Source organism: Gorilla gorilla, chromosome 3, assembly GCF_029281585.2.
Source record: "Gorilla gorilla gorilla isolate KB3781 chromosome 3, NHGRI_mGorGor1-v2.1_pri, whole genome shotgun sequence".
NCBI classification, from domain to species: Eukaryota; Metazoa; Chordata; class Mammalia; order Primates; family Hominidae; genus Gorilla; species Gorilla gorilla.
Window position 1 is genome coordinate 74,267,609 of NC_073227.2, and position 24,468 is coordinate 74,292,076.

At 39.5% G+C, this 24,468-nt stretch overlaps 1 protein-coding gene across 6 annotated transcripts in view; it reads right to left on the reverse strand.

The window, feature by feature from the left end:
• Positions 1–17,783: 17,783 nt before the first annotated feature.
• The window catches only part of SPATA18 (spermatogenesis associated 18), a 45,977-nt gene continuing 39,292 nt past the window's right edge, over positions 17,784–24,468 (reverse strand). For all 6 annotated transcript variants that reach the window (XR_002005761.4, XM_004038664.4, XM_063705304.1 and 3 more), the window contains 2 exons: positions 20,498–20,543; positions 17,784–20,190 (listed from right to left, as the gene is read on the reverse strand). Coding sequence is in view for 5 of the 6 variants with exons in the window: in XM_004038664.4 (XP_004038712.1) it covers positions 20,183–20,190; positions 20,498–20,543 (54 nt within the window). In the remaining variant the exon portion in view is untranslated. The remainder of the gene's footprint in view (positions 20,191–20,497; positions 20,544–24,468) is intronic.

Genomic DNA, 24,468 nt, shown 5'->3' on the forward strand with positions numbered 1-24,468 from the left:
AGTGTCATGATGCTGCAGCTCGCTGTGCCTCTACCCTGAGCATTACTGTGTCTGGGTTCCCTCTGGTTGCTTTCTCTCCTGGGTACAGCATTTCCAGAGTCCTATATAAATTTGGACGTATATTTAAATACCTTCGTCGACAGGAGTCAGTCTCCAGTGAGAGTCCAAGCTAAAAATGATGCTGCCTGTAAAAACACGCAGCACTTCTGGTCAATGCCATGAAACACCCTCTTCCTATAACCACAATATCCCTTAACAGTTGTGTGTTTCATATAGTGTTGAATCACTTCATGTGCAATTATCAAGTAGATGCATACTCCCCAGGAATTGAAGGTATACTATGAGTACATGAAGCCTCAGGAAGACATCTCCTCAAAGCATTGATTCATTCAGAGATGTGGAAGGAAAACACAGATTTGTCATATTTACCTTCTCATGTATATGAATCTGGATTATCTAAATCTGACATCAAGAAAGTAGAAAAACCAGACTGACTGGGCTCAGTGCCTTGCACCTGTAATCCCAGCACTTTGGAAGGCGAAGGCAGGCAGATCGCTTGAGCCTAGGATTTCAAAACCAGTCTGGACAACATGGCAAAACTCCATCTCTACAAAATATACAAAAATTAGCTGGGCATGGTGGTGTGCACCTGTAGCCCCAGCTATTTGAGAGGCTGAGGTGGGAGGATCGCTTGAGCCCAGAGGGTCGAGGCTGCAGTGAGCCAAGATGGTATCACTACACTGTAGTCTGGGCACCACAGGGAGACTGTCTCAAAAAAAAAAAAAAAAGAAAAGAAAAGAAAAAGAAAGAAAGGAAGCAGAAAAACCACCTGATGCTGACTTGCTAGGCAGTGTCGTGTTCTCTTCAATTCAACCCAGTTCCCCACATTTATACACTTAATATAACATCTCCTCCACTGACCAGCAGGGCAAGTAGGAATTGTTTTTTGGTTTTTAAGATAAAGCAGGAGCTGTGAAAGTTTCATGCTTTAAAACTATGCTTTCAGCTACCCTCCCAGACTACACAATCACAATGTAGCAGGATTGCATGTTAATTCTTTCCTATGTTGTTAGATATTTCCATGAAAATATGAGAAAAATACTGATCAGGTTATTCTTGCACACTTCAGAAGTTATTTATTCTCACAACACCAAAGGGATTAAAAACTAGAATGTTCACTCTACAAGAAACCCTAGAAATCATCTCATCTGGGATTCCTCAAACTGTACTTTGAGAAGCCCCCTCAGGGGTCACTGCAAAGGTCAGGTAAGGGCAAGAGGGAACTCAGCCTCCTCCATCTCATCCCCTCTGCCAACCCCATTGCCTCTTTCCTGTGTCAACCAAATAGGATCTGCTTTGATCCTATTTTTTATTTGTCTGGGATTTTTAAGTAAGGCTTATTTAAGGAAAATATTGTAAGGGAGGGAAAAAAAGAGTTTGAAAATATCTGATCTAGTCCAATCCTCTTATTTTTTATATGTTACCAAAGCCACATTATGCCCCAACTCAGTCCCACCCAAAATCCCACCCACCTAGACCCAAAGTTACAGGGACCTCAATCCTAGCTACAGGGACCCAGAGGAAGCCCCGCTTTAGAGTGGCTGGACAACAACCTCTACTTTCATTTGTGTAGCTGTCACCAGGATTCTTTGACAAAGTAATATGGCTAATGGGCAAATTGGGTGAATTTAAGAAACTCATTGCATGTTGTTTGTTGTGTGCATGTGTTTGCATGTGTGTTTGGTTTTCTTGTTTTGTGTTTTAATCATAACATGTTACTATCATTCATAGCAAAGAGTCATTGGCATTAGAGACTCCTGCCTGAAGTGAGAAGGCGTTACTCCCTCTGAAAGCACTTTTTGAGGAAAGGGGATGCCCACACCTTCATGAGACAGGAATGTAAGTGGCCAAAACACCTTTCACGAGCCCCATTTTGATGTATAACAGTATTTCTCAAACTGTTCAGAGTCATTATTATTATTCTTAAAAAGATTTCCTGGGAAAACAAGTGGGTAACCCTGGATTATAAAAGAAACACTTAAATGTATCTTTACTGAAAAACTTCTCACAGCTTTTATCTGCTAATACTCATTGCAGCTTTCCAAGAAAGAAATATGGCTTGCATTGTTTCTCAAAGCTATCCCATGGAACCCTTTTTTAAGAAGCATATCACGGAACTTGTGTCTCATGGAATACACTTTGGAAAACATTCTGGAATCATCCTGCAATGTAATATCAGCCAAGATTGAAAGCCCCTGGAGGAGAGAGACAGCACCTTTGGTACTTCTTCCTTTGCCCTAGACCCTGCTGGCAGAAAATCTGCCTACAATTGGCTACTGAGTATTGGAGAGATGAGATTTTGTGGAAAATTAGCAATTCTCTGGCAGAAGTTAAGAAGTAAGAGAAGATAAGGAGAGAAATGCTGGAGTATATAGCATTGACTGTATATGACTTACACTACACTCATAGCCTCCCAGGAGATAGAAAGAGCTTCAACTCACTCAGAGTCCTAGAGACTGGGGTTGAGAGCAGACAGAGAGCATGTGGTATGTTGGCTGCACACTGAGCAGAGGTGGGCTTGACACTTGCATTCAACAACTAATGATGTTTAGAGTTCTTCCCTTGGGACATTTCAAGTCTCACACTGGGCCAATGAAAATGATTTTGAATATTTTCTTAGGGCTAAGAACATAAATTTTACTATAAAACTGGAATTTTTTCAATGATGTTTCCCCATAATGTGGGTATTTGGGTTTTTCTTTTTAAATATTTTTCCAGTAAAATTACACACTGCTCGTCCACAGACATAAACAGCAGCCTAAGGGCAGATGGTGAAAACTATGGCTCTCTGAGCATGAGTTGTAAGAACATTTCTTCTTCAAATGTCACTGAATTTCTGAAGCCAAGTTAAGCACAATGTGTGTGCCATATTTATTCCCAGGGAAGCTTTTATTCTTATTCCCACCAGCAAAGTCATGAGTCATGTTTGGGTGTCTTGAGGCTTTATAAACTGTGGTAAATAGAGTCAAATTTTCTTTTTGCAATGTTATTGAGCAACAAACCCACTGCATTTGATACAACAAAATTAGAGTTGTTGACATGTGCCTAAAGGGCTTGTGACACCCCATATTTTAAGGTCCATGTTTTTCCAGGACAGATTTGTATGTCAACTTGAATGATATTTTTTAATGTTCTTTGTCTTGCTGGATTAAAATCCTATGCTCTGGCCAAATTCAATCTCTAATACAAACCTTTAACTAGATAAAAGAAAAGGTGCCAGTGATTATGCTCTGGAAAAAGAGCCCACAGGCCCTAATTAACCTCACAGGGATGGGTAAGAAGAAAACTTTCATTATCATCAGTTTGGTAGATTGTCTGAGTGAAAATGGCAGCAGTTATTCCCCTCCTTGCATCCAAGCCCTTTGTAGTGCAATGTTGCAGCTCCTATCATCAAGAGGCATGGTCTGTCACCCCAGTCCTTGGACCTGGACTGGGCTTGTAACTTGCTTGGCCAATAGAATATGGAAGAAGCAACAGTGTGCTGGGCCTGGCATGCTTGTCCTTTCTTTGACCCTTGTGAACAACCCAGGTTAGCTGCTGGAGAATGACAGAACAAGGGTTCCAGGGTCAGCCAGCCCCACTGTACCACTAAGACCTGAGCTGGTACATGCAGTACATGTGGTACATGGTACAAGAGCCCCATGTGACAAAGTCTACCAAGATGAGCTTGTTGATCTGCACCTGACTGGCGACACATGTGCAGCACAGCTGAGATCAGCCAAACCTGGGTCAAATTATCAGAATACCCAGTTGACTGGCCCCACTGACTTGTGAGTAATAATATTTATTGTCTTAAACCACTAAAGTTTAGGGTGCCTTGATATGCAGCAATAACTAACTAGTACAAACATAATCATCATAACCATCTTCATCATCAATAACTATCATTCATTTTCACATTTTCCCCATACACTCCCTCTCTCTTAAGTTAATAAGTTGCATTAGTGTGGTACATTTGTTACAAGTGATGAGCTAATATTGATACATTATTATTAAATGAAGTCCCTAGTTACAATAGGATTCACCATGTTGTATATTCTGTGGGTTTTGACAAATGTATAATGACGTGTATTCATGTTATAAAATCATAAGAATAGAATCACTACCCTAAAAAAATCCCTGGTGCTCCACCTATTCATCCTTCTTTCCTCTCCCCATGAATCCCTGACAACCACTGACCTTTTTAGAACCTCCACAGCTTTGCCTTTTCCAGAACTTCATATAGTTGGAATCATATGGTATATAGCTTTTACAGATTGGCTCATTTTAGCATGTTCTATGTGTCTAGCACTGTGCTACATTTCCTAAATTATCTCCTTTAACCCAGTCGGATGCTACTATTATGCTCAGTATATGGCATATATATATATATATATATATGCTATATAGTATATAGCAAATAGCTACTATTATGCTCATCTATATAGATGAGAGAACTGAGCTCAGAGAAGATAAGTTAATTGGCCCAAGGACACACGGTAAGTGCTGGGGTTTGAGAAACTCAGGCCTATCTTATTTTAGAGCCTAAACTCTTAACTACCGTGGGAAAAGTTGCAAAGTGGTGAGGCAGAGGCCACATTCAGCCTACAGCTTTGTTACATTTGGCTCACCTAGTGTAAATACCAGAACATTTCAGCCTTTTTAAAAATTGTAGCGTGTGGCAATTGTAGGCCTGCATTCTCACAGGGCAATTGTCTTAGTCAGCTTGGGCTGATATTATGAAATACTAGAGATGCGTGGCTTAAACAACAGACATTTATTTCTCACAGTTCTGGAGGCTGGGAAGTCCAAGATCCAGGTGCTGGCAGATTCAGTTTCTGGCAAGGACTCTCTTCCTAGCTGGCAACAGCTGTTGCCTTCTCTCTGTGTCCTCATATGGCAGAGAGAGGGAGCTCTGGTCTCTCCTCCTCTTCTAACTAGGACACTAGTCCCATCATGGGGTCCCACCCTCATGAACACATCTAAACCTAATTAACTCCCAAAGGGCCTACTTCCAAATACCATCATATTGGGGGGTATGGTTTTAACCTAGGAATTTTGCTGGGGACACAAACATTCAATCCATAGCAGCAATGATTGGCTAAAGTGAGGTAGCAGCTGTTCCATTAAGGCATAAAATTTCACTTCTCCAGAGTCCTCACTACTCCTTATTGTATAGAACCTGGTCCAATTTCCTTATTTACATTATCTCTCTGGCCCCAGAAGTATTTGAGATTTTACTGTACTCCCTCCTAGAGATGCCCCTAGCCCTGGCTAGGAGTCTTGCAGGGGAAGTGTGGAGTTCAGCAGTAAATATGAAACAGCTCAGCTAGGTCTTAAAATACAATGGTGACTAAAATATCTTGCTGCCTCAGAACTGTGCTGAACATATATATGGGAAGTCCTGACCTGGAATGTGGAGAACCTTAAACTAGGCAGTTCCCTGGGTTGATGCTTTTCAGCTTGAAAACTCCTCCCAAAGTGCTTTGAGTTCATAAGGGCCTTTCTACTTTGAGCATCAACAAGACCACCAGGACACCTTGACTCTGACCTAATGATGAGGCCAAGGGGCCAGCATAGCCAATCTCTTGTCTCTGAGAAGGTCTCTTCAGAGTGACCCATCTATCTGTCCCTAACTCATTCCCTGCAGTCAAAAGTCTATTCTTTTTGGTTGGGCATGGTGGCTCATGCCTGTAATCCCAGCACTTTGGGAGGCCGAGGCAGGTGGATCGCCTGAGGTCAGGAGTTCCAGACCAGCCTGACCAACATGGTGAAACTCTGTCTCTACTAAAAATACAAAAATTAGCCGGGCATGGTGGTGGGCACCTGTAATCCCAGCTACTCAAAAGGCTGAGACAGGAGAATTGCTTGAACCCAGGAGGCGGAGATTGCAGTGAGCTGAGATTACACCATTGCACTCCAGCCTGGGCAAAACAGTGAGACTCCATCTTGAAAAAATAAAAAATAAAAAGTATGTTCGTTTTAAAAGCTTCTGGGGAGCAATTTTCTTAGCTTTGTTTGAGAACATACTCCAACATTCAAGAGTTCCATCACTTTATCACTTCTTCTGCCATTTCTGGTATTCAGTGATCAGGTCCACTGTACCTTTGTTGGCTTCCTAAGAAAGTGACCCATCAGCTTCTAGTTGCTGTTGGTTTTGAACATAAAAACACTAATTGGCTTCATTCCCAGTTTTTTGAGGAATGGCTTTCAACTGTAACTTCTTAGGTATACCTGAAGGAAGAAATGCTTTGAAAAATACCTCCCCTGCCTTGTAAGGATGAGGGTCCAGTGAAAGGAATGACACTTTTATTCAACCAAACACCATGTGAAATTTAGACATGGAAAGGTAGGCCTGGATCTAAGTTGGGAATAAGGATTGGAGAGAACTGAGTTAGAGAAATATAGAATCCCTGGGAGCAATCTGGGAGATAAGTGGAAATTAAGGAAAAAGGAAATTAAGAAGACAAATTAAAAGTGGAAGAGGAGCTAGCAAAGCGGCAAGAAGCATAGGCATTATGCAGAGTCCATGGTGGCGGCAGAGCTAGTGAGACATCATGATGGTGCTGGATGTCTTAAAACAACATTTAAGAATAAGACTACAGTTAACTCGAACAACAGGAGAGTTAGGGATGCTCACCTCCTGCACAGTTGAAAATCCATGTATAACTTTTAACTCCCCAAAAACTTAACTGCTAAAAGCCTACTGTTGATGGGAAGCCTTACCAATGACATGAACAGTCAATTAAAACATAATTTGTATGTTATATGTACTACCTGCTAATTTTTACAATAAAGTAAGCTAGAGAAAATAAAATATTATTAAGAAAATAATAAGGAAGATAAAATACATTTATTATTCATTAAGTGGAAGAGGATCATCTAAATATCTTCTTTATCCTCCTTGTCTTCATGTTGAGTAGGCTAAGGAGGAGGAAGAGGAGAGGTTGGTCTTGCTGTCTAAGGAGTGACAAAGGTGGAAGAATATCCATGTATAAGTGAACTCATGCAGTTCAACTCCACAGTGTTCAAGGGTCAGCTGTATTTTATATATAATTTTATGCTGATTCCCATGCAGTGTGGTGATATGAAGCCCCCTCCTGGTAACATGAAGAACTTTGGTAAAAGTCCTGCTACAGTCTACAGCCGGGTACTTAACAATTGTTTGGAGGAGAAAAATCAAGAAGAAGACCTCAAGTTTGGGGTAATATGGGGAAGAAACATTGAAACAGCTTTAAGATGCAAAGTATAAAACAAAACTTCAGAGGACACAGGAACTCAGAGCCAGAGGTGACAGTGAATTTCAGAATTTTGGCTGGGCATCGAACTTTCCTGGTCCTTATTTGGGGGCTTGGGCCATTCTTATCTAGATTATAAAAGTCCAGGGAACTCCAGATGAGATCTGAATTCCACAACCATTGTGTTTAATCCAGAATTTCCTACCAAAACCTCCCAGCTGTTTCCATTCACCCTGCCCCCAGAAGAATACAAACCACAGGTATTTGACCCTATCAGAGGGAACTTGTGTCCAGACAGAATGAATATGTGGGCCACAGTGTGTGTATTTTCCCAGCAGCCTCTGCAATTTAGAGAAGTTTGCAATTCAAGATTTGTAAAATAGTGGTATGAAAAAAAAATAGAATCCATCTGAGGTTTCTAGATGAGGTATGAATAACACAAATTTTTAACTTGCACTGAACTATTTACTTTCAAAAGCATGTCTTCTAAATAAGAGCCTTTTTGTCATCTTGACCTGGTGGAAATTTCAATCCCAAGTTCTTGACACTAAAGACTATTTCACTACATATTTTAATCAGAATAATATCTACATTGATAAGTCTCCATAAACCATTTTCCAGGGCAAACCTATTTACTGGAAAAGCATGCATAAACCCCATTGCAACCTATTGGTTGCAAACGCAAACTTATGATCCTCCAAAACGTCTTCTGACTTCCTGAAATGGTTATGTAGCCAGGTTCCAGTTCACAAGAAGCCCGAAGATCTTATGCAACTTTTTAGCATCCAAAAATTTGAGCTGTGTTCCCTTTAAGATGGACTGGAAATCTGGAATTAAAATGTTTCTAAATCAGCTTCTCCTGGGCTGTGTGCTCCAGTGGCTCGAGTTTCATTAGGATGACTTCTCGGGGCCTTCAGATCTTATTTCACATCAGGCTAAGTCTGGTCTTGATTAAAGTCACTGTGAGGGAAGCATATGGCAGGCAGAGAGACGGAGGCTGGGTAACAAGCCCCTGCAGGTTCATGCTGAAAAAAAGGCAGAGCCCATAAACTGTCTGCTGTTCCTTCAGTTTGGGCTCCAAACGAAATCTGAGCTTGCACAGTGCCTGTGCTTATATATTTGAGTTAATTGAGTTTTTAATTATTAAAAGTGAGTCCAGTCAGGCAAGGGATTTAGCAAACTAAGTATTAAAATAGCACATGACTGAGGCAAATTTTTTCTAAAGTTTCCCCAAACACAATTAGTGTGGGACTCTTTGCTGTCATATGTTTTAATAGCAAAGGAGGGGTGAAGCTGTGACCATTCTCATTTTGTTAAGCTTTTGCATCTGCAGAGTGGGAAAGATAATGCCTTAGCTTTTGAATTCCGTTAGGACCAGACAAAGCACTTCTCCTAGGAAACACTTTCATTTGATGCAAGAACTAGCCATACGAAGAGGAAATGGAGCTTCTCTTCCTGTCATCAGAGCTCCAGGCCAGACCAGACTAGAAATTATTCTGGTTACTTCTACAGATATAGGAAGGAGAGAGCCTTGCAGAGAAGTCTCATTACAGGATGAATTGGTGCATGGATTTTTGTCTTAAATGGTCATGAATTCTTTATGTTGTAGGAGAAAAAAAGCTTTAGAGGTACAGTTTCCTTACTTCATACACTTTTGCTTGTCTCTTATAATCATATGAAATATTTCAAAGTAGAAAGAGTATTACAGGAACGTACTCTGTTTTTTAGAGCTATCTGCTCCCCTTCCTGTTAAAATAATTTTACTTCTTTCTCTTATGCATAGCTCTTAATTAGTTCTTTTCAAAAATGTTAACACTTTCTAAAGAAACAGCAACGATGTGCTTTCACCACAGCTGGTATGAGAACCAGGTCTGCCCTGGTAACCTGTACACTCTTCATGTTTTTCCTTGGCTAACATAGTGTCCTGCCTTCACTGGCAGCTTCTCCCAGGTAAAGTCCCAGGATTCTTGGAAATGCCCATGATGGCCCATACCCAGGAACTGAAGGCTGGAGGCCCAGGGAACTCAAAGAAATGAGCAGTGGCTACAAGGGAGAAAGGGATTGGGTTTGGGGAGGGTAGGTACACAGAGCAGTGAAATGCTCAGCAACTCCAGCAAGAAACAACTTGTCACTTTGTAGCTGCTTCTTTGACGTTCTATAGAAATTTGGGTTCTCAACCTGCTTATTTAACACATCTTCTGTATTGTTTCAAATTCAGCTCCCACAAATGTTCCATTTTGTTCATCAAGAAAGTGAGTCTCTGGGAAGTTAAGTGACTCACATAAGTTCACAAAGGAAGCCATGGGCAGAGCAGAAGTTCTCCCCTCAATGGCCTGAATCCAAGGCTTGGGCACTAGTTCCACAGAACAAACAGCCTGACCATGTGGCTCAGCGGGTCAGGAGTTGGTTCTCCCTGAGTAATAGAGCTATGCAGGGCTCAGCAATTCTGGAGAATGGGGATGGGATAACCCAGTTATCTGCTATCCTTCTAATCTACCTATATTTACTCCAATATCTCTCTCTCTCCCCTCTCTCTCCACTTCAAATACGCCCCTCACACTGACTCATCTACAGCCTTCTTTCTTGCCCACCCAAATCACTTTCTGCTTCCTTCCAGTGCTCAGAGAGAATTCCCACCTCTGGTAGGAAAGTCTGGTTGCAGTGAGAGGTTTTTCCCAGTTAGGGCAAAATCCAAGTAGAGAGGAAAGGAGAAGGGAGAGAAGGTAAGGAACACAGATCAACACCCTATATCTGCAAGATGGCATCTTAACAAGGGTCAACCTCAGGGAGTCATTTCTGGTCTTCTTTCTATACCCTTTTATTCGTGACACAAGTCTCCCTACAGGCCCTACATCCCTCTATAGAAATAAGATCTCCAGGGTTCTTCTTCTGAAGTTTCTGGCCTGAGGGTTATTTTAAAGTTGGCATCAACTCAACTCAGACACTACTCTAAGAAGGGGAAGATATTTTACTTCATGAGGAGTGAGTGATTTTTTTCTTTTAAGACTCAAGGTGTGAGTAGCTTCTCTCTTTGAACCCTCCCTCTCAAAAAAAAAAAAAAAAAAAAAAAACAGGCTTTCTAGCTGGAATATTTTACATATTCAAAGTAAAACTGCCCACAGCCACATCTTGGGCCTTTTCAGTTTGACAGTATCTGTGGTAATGTGTGTGTGTGTGTGTGTGCTCACATCTGTGTGTTTGTGCAGAATGGACTCAATCCCACACTCCTTAAGCCAGTCCTGGAAGGTCTGTTGGTCTAAACCTGAGGGGAACCAGCCCAGTGAAAACGCAGTACCTTTGGCTCAGCCATTCCTTGCAGACTTCATTACCTGGAGTCCTGAACTTTGCACAGAGCATCCACAATCTGCTGCCCTCAAAGCATGGCTAGAGAAATAATAAAGTAGATACCACGCTCACTACTCTCAATAAAACCCACATAGAGTTGAAATATTTCTTTCTGCAGAGATTTTAAAAAAAAAAAAAATTATTATTAACTCTATATTTTTTTTGCCTTCATACAGAATTGTGCCTCTTTCAAGTACTCTAGGAATTTCACTCTGGCAAGTTCCTACAATTTCTTTGAGAGTTGCTTAGCAATATTATTCCATCTTTTAGGGGAAAACTAAAACACTTACTTGAAATAACCCTAAGAGTTTCTGAAATTGAGTTTGGGTCATGTAAAATATCAATCATTTGAAAATCTTGGAAATCATAGAGGATCATGAAAGAAACCATTATTTTCTCCTTTTTTCCATGTTTAAGAGCAAAGACCTACATCCAAAACATTTGTTAACAAATTGCAATAAGAACTCCAAGTTGACAAGATGATGGTATTGGTTTACATAAGGGGATTTTTTTAAAGTAGCAAAAAAAAATGTTCTAGCAGAAAAGTTGCTTCCTGAGCCTTAATGGGAACAAATGCATAAATCCTTTACTACATATACAGTTATTTAACACTCCATATTTTCTTTTTTTTCACATTTTTTTATCTTTTATTTTTATTTTTATTTTTTTATTTTTTTTAATTGCCTTAATGGGATCAAATGCATAAATCCTTTATTACATATATAGTTATTTAACACTTCAAATTTTCTATCACACTTTTTGTTTTATCCCTGGCTACCCTCCATCAATTTATTATCCAAATTCATGGAGAGCAGTAAGACCAGTAATTAAGTTATAAATTTTATCTGAGGAGTTGCTATTTGTTTCCCAATTTGAATCTTATTACTAACGGCTGGTATCCTCTCATTTCCTAAGCAACATTGCCATCTCGTGGCTAACTCCATACATTTCCCAGGGAAACACCAGGCCTAGGTGAACTAGAGAGACCCTAATAGGATCAATGATGGGAACTGATTTATGTCCCTAGAATTTCCTCCAATTGTGGATCAAGTTTGGTTACAGAGGGAGAGCTCATCCCAGGAAATTGTACAACTTTGGTTTCCAGTAATCAGTGTCATTTTATCTTACATTATCACCTTTGGCTATTTGATGAAGAAAAGTTTAATTCAGTCAAGGAAAACACAAAGAGGAAAATCTGTCATTGCCACCAAGGCATCTCTTAGATCTATTAGCCCATGTATTTGAAATGCTGGCACACTCCAAGTGGAGTTACTTTTGGCCCTTTCCTGGAGATTTTCAGAACATACTTGCCAACACTAAGATACTGTAATGATAAGAAATTATACCCAGACTTGAAAAGAAGAAAAATGCTTCAATTTTCATGAATGGAAATTGCAACAAGTTCAATTCAAGTATTATCTTTGGAACATTTGCCAAGTAAACAGAAAAAGCCAAATTTTTCTATTCAGTGTTTGGGAAAATTTTAGTTGAGGTAGGCCACCTGTGAGATCTAATATTTGAATGTCAGTTTCACTCCATTTTAGATTTTTGTCTAGAGACTCATATGAATAACTATAAAGATGTTCCCAAATCTGAATCATCCAGGTGACATCTAGCTCTATTTGGCAGATGATCATGACTAATCAAACGATGACCAATAGGGACTCATTATTCTAAGTCTATGACTGCAAATCTCAATGACACATAGTGAACACAGACTTGTAAGATGGAAGGAAATGACTTATAAGTTTAGTAAGAAAACATATTCTGTCAGTTCAACAAAGAAGCTGTCCAAATATAAACCACAAGATAAGCAAATTTTTACCTCTAGGGAAGACAGAAGTACTATACTTTCTCATCCTTCTCCTTTTATTGAAAATTTAATTGCATAGCCCATAATTAGGCATTTACATATGAATTTTCAGTAAATTATCTATTTCTGGATTGCAGCAAATAACATTCTCAGAGTCTTTTAAATGGAGACATCATTTTCCATTTAGAAATTTCCATCCATTGCACATATGATGCTGCCCCATCATATATGCAATAATTTATTTTTGCAATATTCTCCTTGTTGGGCATTAAGGATGGTCCAGACTAGTGTTTTTCACACTTGGCTACTGATGTTGAAAATACAGATGTCCCTGGAGATTTTGATCCAGGGAGCTTGAGGTGGGATCCAAGAGTTTACCTCTAATAATCAAGCCAAGTGATTTTCATCATCAAACAAACTTTGAAAATACTAGTCAACATTTTCAGTGAAGTTACTCAAAATCTAAGTATATTCAAAGCTCAGACTTATTGGAAGTGTAATTCATCTTAAAACTTGTCACTTTTTAATAACCCATATATTTTTTAAATGTGAAACATAATTTGAAATGTTCATAAAATGCATTCATGAATTATGATATAAACGAATCTTCACATGAAATGCTATTTAGTGTGTCCTAATTTTGAATAATGTGTATTTGTCACTTTCATTGGCTCATAATTCCATTTAAGATTAGGTGCCTGTATTTTTTCATAAATTTTTTGATGCCTAATATTTCTACATATTTATGAGGTACATATCATATTTTGTTACATGCATAGAATGTGTAATAATCAAGTCGTGGTATTTAGGATATCCATCACCTCGAGCATTTATCATTTTGTTGTGTTGGGAACATTGCAAACCCTCTCTTCTAGCTATTTTGAAATATATATTGTTATTAACTGTAGTCACCCTAATGTGCTACTGAACATTAGAACTTAATCTGCATGTATGTTTGTACCGATTAACTCACCTCTCTTTATCTCCCCACAATCCCCCCAAAACACACACACCTATCCCAGCCACTAGTAACTATCATTCTACTTTCTACCTCCATGAGATCAACTACTTTTAGCTCCCCCATGAGTGAGAACATGTGATATTTTTGTCTTTCTGCATCTGGCTTATGGGTGCCTGTATTTAAGAAGCACAAATGGATTTGTATCAGGGAGATTAATTAGGAAAACTCAAACCATGAGAAAGAAAGAAATTATAAGAGAAGCAGGGAGAAAAAATAGAAGTGAAGATGAAAAGGTACAACACGGTAAGGGACTTAAGGAAAAATAGAAACACAGGAAAAACAACACTGACATAAATATTAGGGCTCAAGTGAATTTTATTTTATGATACAGTTGATAGAAGGGTGTAGAAAATAGATGAAAGGAAAAGATAGAATAGACGAAAGGGAAACATAGATATAAAGAAGAGATTCCTGTAAAAGGTTTTGGCCTTTTACTTAGTAGATAATTTGTTGGGTGAAAACTCTGTTTATCTGGTGATAAAACATAACTCCAAATGGTCAGCAACATCTTTAATTCGAAGGAAACAGGTCCCAAGGAAGCATTTTCTAAAACAGATCTTCTGGCACAGTACAGTGGCAAGAGCTTCATGAAGAAAGGGGTTCCTTGGTGAAATCAGTTTGGAGAATGCTGCATATTACATTCTTCTTCTTAAAGATTCTCATGCACAGTAGAGGATTAGGAGAAGACCTGTTAAACTCACTCTTACCTCAGTGTTTTCCAGGCCTGTCTGACCATAGGACTCATTTCACTCTAAATCTTACTAACATCCTATAGAGTTATTGACAAGAGGGTGGGTTGAATATCAGAAAACCTGGGTTTGAACCTTCACTCCAACATTTACTAGCTATGTGACCTGAGGCAGATTACTTAATAATAACCTTAGGCCTCAGCTTCTCCCTGTGTGAAATGGGTTTAATAATGTAAAGTTTTGGCACAATGTCGGGTACATGGTAAATGCTGGATTAAGTACCAGTTATTAGTTATCTTTCAGAAGATATTTTGGGAAACCTATGAACATCCTAAGCTTTCTGCCAAATTATCAATAAAAAGTATTAAATTATGCCATCATTCTTAGAACATCTAGAAGAAATATATTTTTCCAGTCAAAGAAAATTAGCAAGTTTTTCTTTTATTTTTCCTTCCCTGCCTCCTCCACAAACTTTTTTTTTTCCAGTTAGGAAATTTCAAATCAAACTAAGAAAAAACATAAATTAGTCACATCACAGCAAGTCAATGATTTGCAGCAAGGAGGTGTCATAAGCAACAGTCTATAGTATAGACATAAATAGATCTTGGATCAAAGATAACCATTTCTAAGGTGAAGCTGCCTTAGAAAACCACAACTCTCTCACAGGCCAGTAAGACTGTGTTCATGCCAAACACAACAGTGGAATAGGCGAAACCTGGTTTCCTGCCCTTGACTATCCAGCTCAGATTAAAAAAAAGCCTTCCTTACAAAACCTGCCAACCCTGATCATGTACTAAGGGCCTTACGAGTCTGCATTGCTCCCTCTACCCATATGACTTTCAGGAAGAATCTAAAACCTCATTCATGCTATGGGGTTACTGCTCTGAATTACGTGCATTTGCATTCTAACATCCTTCAACTTCAGTCTGAGTAAAATTCTAAAAGTGAAATGTCAGGAATTTGCTAATAAAGTGTGGAGTGGGGAGGTCTTCCTAGGGAGAGCTCCTACAAGTACTTCTGTGGAAAGTAGATTCTCCAACCTCTGTGTCTGCTCTGGTTCTAAAGCCTTATTTCTAAGGGTGCATGCAAGGTCCTTTGGGCCCTGTTTGGCATTTTCAGCACTTTACTTAGGCAGCATCTGGATTTTCTCAGATCCATTCTCACTGTATGTTACACCGGGCAGGGAAACCTCCTGTTTGAAGCCTGAATGAGTTATTACACATTACTAAGTCTGGGCTTCCAGGTGACAGTGCCAGGAAAGATTGATTCAACCCTCTATCAACATCATGGCCTTACTATTATCTCCCAAACAAGATGTCATTAACAGCCACTGCCCCACCTTTCAGAAAGATCACAGATCTATCCCATAGGTACACACTGCCAAGGAGTGCTGAGAGCACTCTCTCCATAACTGAAAGTCTTGCTCACCACTGTGTCCTCAGGGTCTAATGCAGTGCCTGGAACACTACTTAACAAAGCATCAGCAAGTGCTTCTTAAATGAATTAATGATGAATGAACAAATAACATTTTTCCATTCCAACTTCAAACTTGTGACCCACATAGCTGGGCCAATCCTAAGTCTATTATTCTAAAGACATGGTTCTGAAACGTGTTCCCTGACCTAAGAAAACAGAAATAAATAGGAGGAAAATGTCATGCTCAATCTTCAGCATCCCAACCCCAGAAATCAATTGTTGAAATGTCTGATTCATCAAATGTCACTCAAGGTCTTCAGACAGTTGTCCAATTACTAAATAGTTTTGTAAGACATATTTTATCTCACATTTTAATATACTTATTTCCACTGTATCTCCAAAATTACGGCTTAAACTACATTGAAATAAACCTGTAACATAACCATTTATTACATTCGTTGCTTACCCAGCAAAGAATAGAGATAGCTGCTTAGTGTTGATAGGCAGTTGTCAATGATACTATAGAAAGTATGATGTTCATGCTGACACCCAATACGCAGTTTTTTAAGAGTAAAATTGTCCCACTGCATTTCATTTTGAAATAAGAAAATTAGTTTCTCTTTTATTTTTAAGGCCTCTGCCCACACTGTATTCAGACCAATGCACTTCATTGCTTTGGTATTTAAGTGGCATATACTGAATGTCACTTATCTATAGGGCTCCTGGGCTCATGTTTCAATGACCTCATGCGGTGTGTAACATTAGTTTCTTAAAAGCTCCATAGCATCTTGCCTTTAATTATAGGTATGAAATTATTCAAAGCAATACTACTAAGACATCTTCCACTCAACCCAAATGTTATAGAATGCTATTGGCAGCAATCCACCTCATGAAGGATTTGTGGGGTACTTAAAAGGAAATTAGAATGGCCTGCAAATTGCCTTTACTTAGGAATACAGCAGGTGGAGCACCCAGCTATGGTCATGGGAGGTGCAAGAATTGATCTTATGAGCCCATCCTTCTCCCCACACTCATTTTATTACTAATAATCATAGGATTATAGGCTTAATAAATCTTTGTTAAAGGACTGAGTAATTCACCTGTGGCTGACATAATTGAGTTACACTCTATTTTGTACTTCACCATACTACTTTTCTACTATTACCTTTCAAAGTTTTTTTATGTACAGGTATTTGCTCCATAAATTCATGTATTTAAATCCTTCAACTGATATATAACATTTTCTCTTTTAATTTTGCTGTACTCTTATTTTATTGATTTCTTCCATCATATCTGCTCTCTATGACACAAAAATCACCAAGGAATGCAACTGAACATGACATAAAACTCATAAAAACCAGAGCCTTGTCCACCACTATATCCCTGGAAGTGTATATTATGGGTAGCACAGAGGAGGTATTCAATAAGACTATGAATGAATAAATGAACAATCAATAAACAGAAAAACTGATAACGTATGTCATGAAGAAACAAAAAGAACAGGATAGAATCTTATTCTGAAATAAAAGTCAGTCTTGGAACAAGACTGAATAGTGTATCGGATGGACAGATTCCTTACATATAAAGTTGACACACCTTGATTGCCATGGTAAGTGAAATAATGTAAGTGAAAGCTCCACAAAATGGTAAAGCACTACTCAGAGAGAGTGTCTTGAACATGACAATGAGCTGTGAATAAAATAAAGCTAGCAATTAAGGCTACAGTATGGAATTGCAGCAATCCCATGGTCTTCCTCAGCGCAGGGTGCAGTAAGTATTTCTGAATGAATTTATGGTCCTGGTTTGGACCACAGACATTGATATGGTTTGGTTCTGTGTCCCCATCCAAATCTGATCTCAAACTGTAATCTCCATGTGTCGAGGGAGGGACCTGGTGGGAGGTAACTGGATCATGGGGGCAGTTCCCCCCATGCTGTTCTTGTGGTAGTGAGTTCTCACAAGATCTGATGGTTTAAAAGCGCTTGGCAGTTCCCTCCTTGCGCTCTCTCTGCTGCCACCTTGTGAAGAAGGCATTTGTTTCTCCTTTACCTTCTGCCATGACTGTAAGTTTCCTGAGGGTTCCCAGCCATGCAGAACTATGAGTCAATTAAAAAACCTCTTTCGTTATAAATTACCCAGTCTCAAGTAGTTCTTTATAGCAGTGTGAAAATGGACTAATACAGAGATTATAGATGGGTAAAGGACATCATTGAACTTGGGACTGTGGAAGGAAAGCATTTTATTGCAAATAACTAATAGTTACAAAAGCACCTTTTAAATGTTATTATTAGATGTTAAGCCGAAAATCTAGAAACTAACATTTACCCAGGTTACAAAATAAGAGCTTTACATTTTTCATAGTCTCTAAGGGTAAGGTACATCCCCAGATAAAATGAGTATAGGCCAGTCTCCTTTGGCTTTGTGGATTCTTTCCAAAAATTTTCCAGACTATTTAGTTTTCCTTGTGTAGTTACAGCTCAAATTAGAAACTGAAGAAACAGCAAGTGGCCAGGCAGGGTAGAAAGCAAATAAACTGAGCTACCTATGCCTTTTTCCAAATCAGTATATGTGCTTGGCTTCTGAAAAAAAAATTCTGATACGTAGGCATTCTCATTACTTAGTGAGATATTAGTGAAGACCTTTCAACGTGTAACACACAGTAACTGTTGCATAGTTTTAATAAACACTTGAATTTTCCAGGAATGTGACTGCTGTGTAAATCAGGGCAAGACTGTAAGGTTTTTTTTTTTGGTTTACAACATTAACAAGAGTTGCCCACCACTTCAGAAAGTCACATCCAATGACAACACTGTGATTTTCTGTTGCCAATACCCACACTGATTTTCATTTGTAGCTGGTGGCTCTATATGCAGGTTCAGCCATCTAATGACAATTTTATCTTCTAGGGTGGTTATACCCAAGCTTTTTTATTGAAATAAATTTTATTTTATTAAAAGTTGCCTTTTTTCTGCTTTATATTATAGTTAGGGTACTATGTTCACTGCTTAAAATTATACGTGCACATAGATGATTATATTACCTTTAATTTTCATTTCATATTCAGAATAAAATACTTGTTATAAAAGGGAACATTGAGTCTGCAGGGTTAAGAGGTGCACTAATTGTATCCAACCTCCTCACCCTATGATAAAACCAAGGCTCAGAGAAGTGAAGTAACTTGCTCAGTGCCACAAAGCAAGCTGATGACCAAGTCATGACTAGCAGTTACCTAGGCAGATAGTGCTCCTTCCAGCACCCTGCATTGCTTCAAAGTGATGACTAATGTAAATATGCAAAGAGGGCAAAAAATTCAACTTATACTTCAGAATGAGGTGGTGACCATTAGACTCAAGGGGCAGGCACTGAAGAGGTCCCTCAAACCTCCAGCACAGGGGTAAGATGCTTTAGAGAAGCTGTTTGTTTTATTTTCACCTGAAAAGCATCAGGTGCTGGTTCTGGCACTAAGCTTATGCAAAACTGAGCTGAGGCCAATTCAGTGTCTCTCTCAAAAGTATGTGGAGAAAGTAGACGTTTGTGAGGCATGTGTTTAAGGCTGACTTAAAAGTGAAAAAAAGGCAGAAAGAACATTACTTATTGCAAGAAAGCAACATTCCATTCTTATCTTGAACGTGAAGTTTCAAAAGTATTTGACAGTGAAGAAGTCAAGGGATATACACTCAATTTAAAATCAGTAAATGGTGCCCCTAATTTTGGGCCTTGAGTTTAAGTAGTTTTGGTCAGACAGAGTTCAATAGGAGGTCTGAATTTGCAAATAACTAGGTAGAATAGGTGAAGAGCATGTCCCAAGAAACTTTTACATATAACACATGCATTAAAACAGTTTGAAATATTCCCAGGAGATATGCATGAGGTAATTAACATTTATCTCAAAGCTGGCTTCTAATCAAATCACTGCTCTACATTTATGAACAAGGAAATTCTCTCAACTAAGTAGCTTTGACATTCATTAGTCAACTAAACCAAACTGGGCACTCTCAAAATCAGAACAGAAAAGCAAGCCAACCAATAAATATAATTTGTTGGCTAATATATAAAGAAAATGTATCTTAAATTATCTTCTATACTTAGCCTTAAGTCACTGCTACTAACATGAGCTCCCCAACCTGAGATTAGGGCTGTCTTCCAAACCTTAAAAGGAAATTAAAACACCTAATATTGGTTTTGAGCTAAAGCTGATACCAACAATTATATTTACGATCCACCTGCAAACTAAAATGATTCATCTTTTCTTTTAGCCTCAGCATGGTAAATGCTTTCCACTTCAGTTCACATAGTTCCCATAAAAGAGCCTAGTGTTTTGAGATGGAAATCTTGAACCTTTGTAACGGACTTTGCTTCGAATGAATATGATCCTAAATGCCTATACAATCATTTTTATGAAATTAATGGAATTAGTATCTATAAAATAAAATAGAATGCAATATATCTAAAGTTACAAATGCGCCAAGCCAAAACATTTAACTCTCTGTGTGGGGTGATACACAGAATTGCCTTTTGACATTATCTTAAGTGAGGTCTGAGGCAGACACGGAAAACAGATGGCGGTACGGAGAAAGCAGCTGTTTCCACGCACTGAGTCAAAGGAGCAGGTCTGGTGCTTTTAAAATCCTAGGGAGAAAAATAGACAGTTCATTATTATGGTCACTTTCTTCGATTTTCTTTTGGAAGCACCTAAATGAAAGAGGCGGTTAATCTAGGTTTATGGCAATGAAGCCTCTTGGTTGGAAGCTCCTTCTACATGACCCACGGGACCTGCCAGGGTACCATCAGCCAGAGGCCCAGACATGAAAGGTGTGAGGAGTAAGAAAAAGATGCTCTCTAGGAAGCAAAGCATTCATTTTGCTGCTCAGTGCTAAGTACTAGAAGGAGTATTAAAAAGCAGAAAATTTGATCCATCTGAACTAATCCCACTTACTTGGCAATCCACATCTTATTGGAGAAGGACTCCGACTTCGAGACATCTGGAAAATATAAAAGAATAATGTGAATTACACAGTAGACGGAGCTCAAAGGATGAATTCTTTTGACATTTTTTTTTTCCCTAAAACCAACCAAATAGCTTGCTCTGAGGCACTTTAGCACTATGATTTTTCACCCTAAGGTTGACTATTGTGATTCTTTTTAGACTTCTGAAGTATTGGTTTAAATTATATTATTAGTTAAAAGCTGGGTTCAGTGGCCTAAGAGCAGCCATACTGAATTCAGTGCTTTCCAGAAAATAAAAATATTTATTAAAACTCATAAATTAAAGCTAAAATGATGATATAATCTCTGGGAGATCCTTTATAAAAATTATAAGTCATAAACTCTGCTCTATTAAGAAGGGTCACCAGGCAACCAGAAAATCTTCATCTTTCAAATCTCACCTTTACTTTCACTAAGTAGAAGGTACTGCACTGGAACCACAAGTCAGTGACATAGCTGGTCAGGCGTAACTGGCTACAAGCATCATCCTTGCTCTGAGCTTTCAAACACTCTAGATAAATAGAAGCTGATAAAGATGGAATCCATTCTGGATGAATCAAGACCCCACATAGGCAAAAATAAACCCGACTAACCAAAAATATTGTATTTTATTTTGCAGGTATACCCAGTTTTGTTGTGGCAAGAGGATGATGGAAACAGACAGAAAGTTGACTGCAGTGATACCTTTGAGATTAGATTTTATTCTCATCTAAAGTTTAAATTAATGTGTTCTTTCTAAGCACAACATGAGAAAGAAAGAGAAGGTATAGGGGATTCTCACAGAGGACATTGCCCATGAATAAGCCTTTTGATGGGAGTCCAGAGTTACAATTTGCCATGGCTGTTGCACAATAACTGTCTAATAGTATTTTCTTCTTATATGCCATTTCCTCTTAGAATGAGGAATTCTGGTTCTCTCAGTATCATGCTCCCAATGTTTCCTTTTTATTTACCAGTCTACTAAGTGCACTATTGTTTTGCTTTTACTTACCATAAATACTTATTCATGAAAAAAGATAATGATGCTATATGAAAATCTCTAAGAGCAAAAGGATTGTGCCAGATGCATGACTTTTCCATTTCCCTATCATTTTTTAGGTCATTTTCTTCACCTGAATATTCCTTCCCAATTTCCTAGCCCATTGAAATTCCACCCATTCTAAAACACCAAATTAAATACTACCACCCCGTTGAATGCCTTCCTCATGACCAAATCTGGGAGGAATCTCTGTCTCATCTGATGACTCTAGCCCTTTCTGCTTCTTTTATTGACTATCATATTGTATCATATTATAGATGTATTGGTTTGTTGACTGTATCACATTCAGCTAATCTGTTTAAATCATAATAATCTTTCTCTTTCCTATATTTTATTTTTCTTTTTAAGTTTAGGGGTACATCTGCAGGTTTGTTATATTCATAAAACCTTGTCATGGGGGATTTCTGGACAGATTTTCATCACCTGGGTATTAAGCCTAGTACCGATTAGTTATTTTTCCCGATCCTCTCCCTCCTCCCACCATCCACTCTCTGGTGGTCCCCAGTGTCTGCTGTTCCCTCTTTGTGTCCATGTGTTCTCATCATTTAGTTCCAACTTATAAGTGAGAAAGGTATTTGGTTTTCTGTTCCTGTGTTAGTTTGCTAAAGATAATGACCTTCAGCTCCATCCATGTTCCTGCAAAGGACATGGTCTCCTGATCTTCCTATATTAAGACCTACTCAGAGAAGATAACATGTTTTTGTCATTTTTGTGTCCCTCCCAAATCTAGCATCCATCAGATCTAGAAAGAATGTATGATAAGGAGCATGCAGGAGTCACAATAGATGCTCATTAAAGTCAGTAAGGGGGAGTAGATTCAAGATGGCCGAATAGAAACAGCACTGGTCTGCAGCCCCCAGCGAGATCAACGCAGAAGGCAAGTGATTTCTGCATTTCCAACTGAGGAACCCAGTTCATCTCATTGGAACTGGTTGGACAGAGGGTGTAGCCCATGGAGGGCAAGCCAATGCATGGTGGGGCATCACCTCACCTGGGAAGTGCAAAGGGCCAGAGAATGTTCCCCCCTACCCAAGGGAAGCTGTGAAGGTCTGAGCCTGAGGAACTCTGGCACAGATGCTGCACTTGTCCCATGGTCTTTGCAACCCGCAAACCAGGAGATTCCGTCCAGTGACTACCTCACCAGGGCCCTGGGTTTCAAGCACAAAACTGGGCGGCCAATTGGGCAGACACCAAACTAGCTGCAGGGGCTTTTTTTTTTTTTTTTTTTTTTTCCATATCCCAGTGGCGCCTGGAACACCAGCAAAACAGAACCGTTCACTTCCCTGGAAAGGGGGCGATGAAGCCAGGCAGCCAAGAGGTCTGGCTCAGCGGGTCCCATCCCCACGGAGCCCAGGAAACTAAGATCCACTGGCTTGAAATTCTCACTGCCAGCACAGCAGCAATCTGAGATCTACCTGGGATGGTCAAGCTTGGTCAGGGAGGGGTGTCCACCATTGCTGAGGCTTGAGTAGGCGGTTTTACAGCCACAGTGTAAACAAAGCTGCTAGGAAGTTCAAACTGGGTGGAGCACACTGCAGCTCAGCAAGGCTGCTGTGGCCAAACTGGCAGATTGCTCCTCTTTGGACAGGGCATCTCTGTAAAAAAGGCAGCAGCCCCAGTCAGGGGCTTATAGCAGACTTAAACGTCCCAGCCTGATGGCTCCAAAGAGAGCAGCAAACCTCCCAGCCCAGCATTCGAGCTCTGCTAAGGGTCAGTCTACCTTCTCAAGTGGATCCCTGACTCCTGTGTATACTGACTGGGAGACACCTCCCAACTGGGGCCAACAGACACCTCATACAGGAGCGCTCTGGCTGGCATCTGGCAGGTGCCCCTCTGGGTCAAAGCTTGCAGAGGAAAGAACAGGCAGCAATCTTTGCTGCTCTGCAGCCTCCACTGGTAATACCCAGGCAAACAGGGTTGGGAGTGGACTTTCAGTAAACTCCAGCAGGCTGACAGCAGAGGGGCCTGACTGTTAAAAGGAAAAGAAACAAACAGAAAGGATTAGCATGTCCACTCAAAGACCCCATCCAAAGGTCACCAACATCAAAGACCAAAAGTAGATAATTCCACAAAGATGGGGAAAAACCAGCACAAAAAGGCTGAAAATTCCAAAAACCAGAACACCTTTCCTCCTCTAAAGGATCACAACTCATAGCCATCAAGGGAACAAAACTGGATGGAGAATGAGTTTGATGAACTGACAGAAGTAGGCTTCAGAACGTGGGTAATAACAAACAACTCCAAGCTAAAGGAGTATGTTCTAACCCAATGCAAGGAAGCTAAGAACCTTGAAAAAAGGTTAGTCGAATTGCTAACTGGAATAACCAATGTAGAGAAGAACATAAATGACCTGATGGGGCTGAGCACAGCACAAGAACTTCGTGAGGAATACACAAGTATCAATAGCCAAATCGACCAAGCAGAAGAAAGGATATCAGTGATTGAAGATTAACTTAATGAAATAAAGAGAGAAGACAAGATTAGAGAAAAAAGAATAAAAAGGAACAAACAAAGCCTCCAAGAAATATGGGATTATGTTAAAAGACCAAATCTACATTTGACTGAAAATGTACTTGAAAGTGATGGGGAGAATGGAACCAAGTTGGAAAACACTCTTCAGGTTATTATCCAGGAGATATTCCCCAACCTAGCAAGACAGGCCAAGATCCAAATTCAGGAAATACAGAGAACTCCACAAAGATGCTCTTCAAGAAGAGCAACCCCAAGACACATAATCGTCAGATTCACCAAGGTTGAAATGAAAGAAAAAACGCTAAGGGCAGCCAAAGAGAAAGGTTGGGTTAACCACAAAGGGAAGCTCATCATACTAACAGTGAATCTGTCTGCAGAAAACCTACAAGCCAGAAGAGAGTGAGGGCCAA